We start from the raw sequence: 7,950 nt of genomic DNA on the forward strand, positions 1-7,950 counted from the left end.
TCCCTTGCGAGTCAGGCTATTTGTCAGTCGATGTAGCAGCACTCCCTTGCGAGTCAGGCTATAAGATAGTCGATGTAGCAACACTCCGCGCATGATTTACAGTAAAAAAAAAAAAAAAAAACCATTTTATTAAAAAAAATAAAAATAAAAACATTTTATTATAAAAAATAAAAATAAAAACATTGTTTATATTGTTAAAAACATTCAAAATGTTATAAAAACATTCAGAATGTTTTTAAAAACATTCTGGTCAATTAAATTTGCGTTTTTGTGGTTTTTTTAAAAAACGATTAATTTGTAATTAAATTAATGGTTTTTACTTTCGTCCAACACGGAAATGTTGGACGAAAGTCAAAAGTAATTAAAAGTGACGTATGTGTTGGCGTAAGAATCACTTTTTTCCTTCCGCTCTTCCTAAAGCCAACAAACTATAGAACTATATGTATATATATATGTATATATATATATATATATATATATATACAACCCTTAGATGTTGTCCGAAAGTTTTTTCGATATTTTGTTGACAAAAAGTAAAAATTAAAATGCAAGACCGGAATTTTTTTTTTTTAATAATGATAGACTGCCTGCCCTAACCAAACCCTCAGTCGATGTAGCAGCACTCCCTTGCGGGTCAGGCTATTTGTCAGTCGATGTAGCAGCACTCCCTTGCGAGTCAGGCTATTTGTCAGTCGATGTAGCAGCACTCCCTTGCGAGTCAGGCTATTTGTCAGTCGATGTAGCAGCACTCCCTTGCGAGTCAGACTATAAGATAGTCGATGTAGCAACACTCCGCGCATGATTTTCAGTAAAAAAAATAAAAATAAAAACATTTTATTAAAAAAAATAAAAATAAAAACATTTTACTAAAAAAAATAAAATAAAAACATTGTTTATATTGTTAAAAACATTCACAATGTTTTTAAAACATTCTGGTCAATTAAATTTGCGTTTTTGTGGTTTTTTTAAAAAACGAATAATTTGTAATTAAATTAATGGTTTTTACTTTCGTCCAACACGGAAATGTTGGACGAAAGTTAAAAGTAATTAAAAGTGACGTATATGTTGGCGTAAGAATCACTTTTTTCCTTCCGCTCTTCCCAAAGCCAACAAACTATAGATCTATATATATATATATATACACATATATATATAGATTGTAAAATGGAATTAAATTAAATTCTGTAGTATCCATAATCTTTTTAAGTTTCCTGATTACCCCAACCGTATTTCGAGGCCTTTCTTTCATTGTAGTAATGAATATATATATATATATATATATATATATATATATATATATATATATATATATATATATATATATATATATATATATATATAGATATATATATATATATATATATACATATATATATATATATATATATATATATATATATATATATATATATATATATATATAGATATATATATATATATATATATATATATATATATATACATATATATATATATACATATATATATATATATATATATATATATATATATATATATATATATATATATACATTATATATATATTGTATATATATATTGTATGTATATATATATATATATATATATATATATATATATATATATATATATATATATATATTTATATATATATATATATATATATATATATATATATATATATATATATATGTATATATATATGTATATATATATATATATATATATATATATATATATATATATATATATATATATATATATATATAGATTGTAAAATGGAATTAAATTAAATTCTGTAGTATCCATAATCTTTTTAAGTTTCCTGATTACCCCAACCGTATTTCGAGGCCTTTCTTTCATTGTAGTAATGAAAGTACAAAATGAATCTACATTCCAGCCCCCAGTTTTTATTTCATAAGGTAGTACTCCAAATGTTGAAACAGCACAAATCAAACTAACATTCTTGTCACAACTTGCAGACGACTTTAAAATTGCTTGCGCACCTCTTAGCGAATAACCATATCAGCTGTTAGTGTGCAAATTAAATCCAGTTTTATCCAAATAAATGTTTTTTTATTTGAAATTCCGTTAACTTTGCATGGAAATGCGTAGCGTGCATCAATAACACGTGTTGAGCTTTGTTCTTCTGGCACATGCACAACACACTTTCTTAATAAATCTTAGCGTTTGAGTTTTCTGGAAATAGTAAGCTGAGACATATTGAAGCCTGCAGCAAAAAGATTTTCTTTTATTGCTTCTTGCGTACAAAGATTATTTTCTTGTCCGCATAATTCAATAATATTTTTTATTTGAGCGTTTTTAGGTCTTTTACCTCGTTTTTTATCAGAAAACGACTTGAATGCAGTCATGTCGTTGAATACTCCTTTGTTAAACTTAACAACAAGATTTTGAACTTTGTGCATAGATAAATTAAGAGAAGTGGAAATGCTTGTTGTAGATTCGTTTCTTTCAACTAAATGCTTAAGCATTTTAATGTGCTATTTTCTAACATTTTTCCTTGTTTTATGATTTGCGCAGCTTTTTCTCTTCTATCCATAGGGTAAATATTTGAGTATTAATGATAATTATAAATAATTAAAGTTTAATCTAGATAAATGAATATTTAGATAAATTATAATTTAATCAATCAATAAATATAATATTAAAATTAAAAAAAGATCTAATACTAAAATAAATTAACCATCATTAAATGTAAAAAGTTTTCGTCTTAAGTATTTTTAACCTTGTTTACCAGGTAACAAGAAAAATTTGTTTTGAAAAAACTGTAATCGTGGCAAGAATGTTAGCTTGATTTGTGCTGTTTCAACAATCAGAGTGCTTATGAAATAAAAACTGGAATGCAGATTCATTTTGTACTTTCATTACTACACTGTTGGTACCAGCGATTAGGAATGCAGATGTGGAAGCGTTGGTGTTTCTTATAGACATCTTTAAATTCCACTGGAGTCTTTCTGTTAGACAAACACTAGCCTCTCATGGCATTGCTATTAAGTATCTGACAGCATACACGCCACAGCTTAATCCAATAGAAGAGTTTATTTTCTTCTTCAAAGTATACTTTCAAACAGGGAGAAAGGCCTCGAAATACGGATAGGGTAATCAGGAAACTTAAAAAATAATATGGGTACTACAGAGTTTAACTTAATTCTATTTTACAACTATATGCGTAGTTACATAAATTCAGCGCAATTTATTTTTAAATAAATAGCAATGGCAACAATGTAATTTATATTTTAAATAAATCTATATAAAAACATAAAAGCTTATATAAAAGCTATGCAAATTATTATATATCATATAAAATTATTATATATTATTTTAAAACATAAAAGCTTATATAATAATTTATATAAAATTATATTAGATTTTATGGGCCGTTGACTCGCCTATAAACGTGCATAAAAGAAAGAATAAACACGCAAATAAGAATTAATAAACACGCATATAAGAATGAATAAACACGCATATAAAATGAATAGACGCGCATATAAAAGTGAATAACCCTGTAACTCAACTAAACATTTGTTTTCCTTTATCAATGATGGTAATAATTCGCGCTCCTAAAATTGTGCGTAATCGCGTGATTTTCCTACTGTAAGGATCTAATCCGTTTTAAATTCTTTTTTCTTTTGAATAAATACAAAAATATTTTTACAATTGGCCATTTGATAAGATTACCAACTCGCTTTTCTACTTTAACTCGATTGGGATCAGGATTTTTATACTACGGAGTAAGTGATCGCAATCACCAGAAGATATAATTTCAAAATTAAGCTTCATTGCAGTAAAAGCTTTTGTAATAAGTTTAAACGTTTTTTTAAGATGTTTTAAACCACAAATAGACTAATAATCTTTGATTTTTTGAACTTAAATTGAGAAAATCTTCATGCTTTTTATGTGACGTTTCGAATAAAAATAGAAAGTTCAAAGTTCAACTTGCACCCCCAAGAAATTTTTTCAAAATGGCTACGCTAGCACCAAAATCGTCTATTATTTTTATTTCATTTTAACAAATAGAAAGTGCAATAATGTGGTTAAAAGTTAAATTAAATAGGACGCCAACCTTTAAAAAATGAACACCTTTGCACTAAAGATGTAGGTCTCGAGATTAAAGGCTTGGTTTCAAGATATCTCGAGACTCTTATTTGATTAACAATGCAATCGCGGTGCAGTGTTTAGAGATCTGGAATAGAACCCAAAGGTCCAAGATTTGACGCCGGCTTTAGCCCAATAAAAAACAATAGTAAGGAAGGAGGCATGACCTTCCAACTAAATGCTCTTACGGTCTTATTAATTCCTGATTTTCTTAATAACTACAAAAAAAAGAATATATATATATATATATATATATATATATATATATATATATATATATATATATATATATATATATATATATATATATATATATATATATATATATATATATAAAGTATATATATAAAGTATATATATAAAAAGTATATATATAAAGTATATATATATATATATATATATATATATATATATATATATATATATATATATATATATATATATATAAAATATATATATATATATGTAAAGATTCTATTATATTTTACGAATTTGTAAGGATTAAAGAACAAAAAAAATTTGAATAAAAAAAAAATTAAAAAAAAAAAAAAAAATATATATATATATATATATATATATATATATATATATATATATATATATATATATATATATAAAATATATATATATATATGTAAAGATTCTATTATATTTTACGAATTTGTAAGGATTAAAGAACAAAAAAAATTTGAAAAACAGCCGTAAAAAAAAAATTAAAAAAAAAAAAAAAAAAAAATATATATATATATATATATATATATATATATATATATATATATATATATATATATATATATAAAATATATATATATATATGTAAAGATTCTATTATATTTTACGAATTTGTAAGGATTAAAGAACAAAAAAAATTTGAATAAAAAAAAAATTAAAAAAAAAAAAAAAAAAATATATATATATATATATATATATATATATATATATATATATATATATATATATATATATATATGGTCACGGTCTTTGTCTTGAATCTTGGTCTTAAAAACCTAAAGTATTGGTCTTGGTCTCAGACCTATACTGCCTTGCACAAAATTCTTGATTCTTGCAAAAAAAATCAACATAACGGACAGATTAGTAAATAATAATAAATCGCTGATCACCGCAAAATTCCGCTGTCCTGAAGATTTGTACCTAGAAAGGTGTGTATTCTAGGTGGAAAGGTGTTAAAAGGTGTACTCTATTTCTATTTCTATTTATTAAGGTGTAAAAGAAAGATGTACTTATTTCTATTTCTATTGCTCTATTTCCTCTAGAAAGGAGTATTTCTTTACGCATACCCAGGGCCGACGACACGGGTTTTGAAGGGGAGGAGTACAATCGTCAATTTCTAAAAATAGCCCTCTATATTTGCAAATTTAAAAGATATTCTTAAAAAAAAAAGTCTCACAATGTTTCTTGTGTAATAATACATCAAATAAAGACCTCATAGCAGAGCCAACAACACCAGTGCCCCTCCCCCCCCTCCCCACACACACACGTTTTTTTTCGAAAGGACATTTTTTTATTATTTTAATAAATTTCTAGATATAGAGGACTTTTTTAGAAATTGTCGATTGTGTCCCTTCACTTTGAAACCCGTATGGTCGGCCCTCCATGTATACATAAATGTGTGATTATTATTGTGTTAGATTTTTAAGAACTTGAGTAAGTGACTTTATCTTTTTTTTGTGAAAACTTTGTAAGTCTTGGCCTTGGTCTTGGGTTAACTTTTTGATATCTTTGTCTTATTTCTTGTTCTTGGTCTTCGATTGTACTGTCTTCACTACATCTCTGCTTCGCCCCCTAAGAACATTTTTACTAATATAATACACTATTTAACAACATACTTTTAGCAAGCTTTTGAATTGCATCTTTTTACAAGTAATCATAGTATTTACCAAAAAGTTTACTTTTTTTTTTCATTGTTATCATTTTTTTAATCAGACTGTTTAAATAGGGCAAAATAAAAAGTTTGCACACTCATTGCCACAACCCAGAGAAGTTGATATTGTAGCTGTTCGTAATCTTAAATCTCGACGTGCTGCGGAATATAAAACAATCAAAGTATTATCATTCAGAGAATCAAACTAGGAAACAGAAATACAGTGTTATACAATTTAGTTTTTTAACAGTTCTTTTTCTTACAAGTAGACAAAACGTTTTTAATTTTCAAATGATAAATCGTTGGAAAATTGAAGCAGAAGTGTTGGAAAAGTGTTGAAAAGAGTTTAACAGATCGGTAATTCCTCAAGGGTTTCAAATTTCTTCAAAGTTATCTCTTTATAGACTACAAAGTTATCTGCTTATGTTCTTTTTTTTTTAGTATTGAAGTGCTTTATTAGTACTTTCACTTGATGTTTTACCTCCAGTTGCGCTAACTAACATAAAACCTGTATGGCTCAGTAATACTGGATGCTTGTATTGCTATTTAACTAGTATATTATTCAATTTACATAAAAATATTATTCGATTTACATAAAAAAAAGTTTTTCTTTTTTTTAATGAAATAAAAAATTCATTTCACTCTGCGTGAAATGAAAAAGTTAATTTTTAAACACGGGCGCAAATTTAAACAGAAATATTAATTGCTATTTCGGATTAATTGTTTCATTCATCAACCAATTATGCTAGATCCTAAGGGAAATTTGTTTAATAATTATAAAAAACTCCTTTGGGGAATAAATAAACAATATGAACAAATATGAACAGAATTGTAGCATTTGTAATATTAGTTTCCGACAGTTTTTTAAAAATGGATTCTTGGATAAAAGCGGCGCTAGTCATAGATGTTCTTGTAATTGTTGCAAACACAATTGAAATTGGTATTTTGTTAAACAAATGGAGAACTTTAGATCGCATTGAACATTTGTTACTTAGCCTTTCTATTTCAGACTTTTTAACTGGCATAACGATGTGTTGCCAAGATGTCTTGTTATTAAAGTATGTTTTATTTGACGAACCTCCGACAGATATTGCAGTAACTGTTTTAGAATGCATGTTTCTTTTTTCGGTGTTTGCATCAAACTTTCATGTACTTGCAATAGCGGTTGAAAGATTTTTTGCTGTAGTGTTTCCAATGAAACATCGATTTTTTACAACAATCAAATGTAAAGTGTTTACAATCTCTTTTGTGTGGGTAACTGCGACAATATTGTCTCCTAGCATATGGTTTCTAATTCAACATTTTGAAAGTGGAAAAGATGTTAAAAAATTTGGCTACTATGCATATGCTGCAATTTTAATGTTTGCTTGCATATCAGTGTTTATTATCTATTTAGTATTAGCAGCTGCTTTAGTTATTCGAAAGTGGTTAATATCAACTATGCTGCCAGATCAGAAATATCGAAATAGCAATACCACTTGGTTTTGTTTACTTATTGGGTTTTCATTTATTGCTTGTTTTTTACCGATGTCGTTAGGGCATTTGCTCGTCTTTGCACATCCAATTGCTTCGCTACTGTTTGGTTTGAATCATTTTTTAAATCCGTTTATTTACTTTGCTAAATATTTTTACACGCGTAAACGAAGTGTTCATTTAGAGAAAAAAAGCCGTTATATATCAAGGGTTCGGTTGCTATCACGCGGCGATTCTGCAGTAAAAGACCAATCAAAAAAATAGAATTCTTTTAAAATTTGCTTTTAGATCCGATTAATTTGCAAAATTCTGATTAGTTGTTTTCCATCGAATTTTAAAAACGTTTAAATAAGTAAGTAATTTTATTTGAAACAGTAATTTATTTTATTTGAGTAATCAAACTGTAAATATAACAAAAATTAACATTTTCATGGAAATTGATTGATGCACGATCACAATGGTCACATTGATAACTACACGATCGCAATGCTTCAAAC

The 7,950-nt window shown here is 26.4% G+C and overlaps 1 protein-coding gene across 1 annotated transcript; it reads left to right on the forward strand.

The window, feature by feature from the left end:
• Positions 1-6,850: 6,850 nt before the first annotated feature.
• On the forward strand, positions 6,851-7,717 carry LOC105843579 (melanocortin receptor 4). The gene has a single exon (XM_065806836.1). The coding sequence runs from the start codon at positions 6,851-6,853 to the stop codon at positions 7,715-7,717; it is 867 nt and encodes a 288-aa protein (XP_065662908.1).
• The last annotated feature ends 233 nt before the right edge of the window (positions 7,718-7,950 follow it).

The sequence above is a fragment of the Hydra vulgaris genome, chromosome 09 (assembly GCF_038396675.1).
Source record: "Hydra vulgaris chromosome 09, alternate assembly HydraT2T_AEP".
NCBI classification, from domain to species: Eukaryota; Metazoa; Cnidaria; class Hydrozoa; order Anthoathecata; family Hydridae; genus Hydra; species Hydra vulgaris.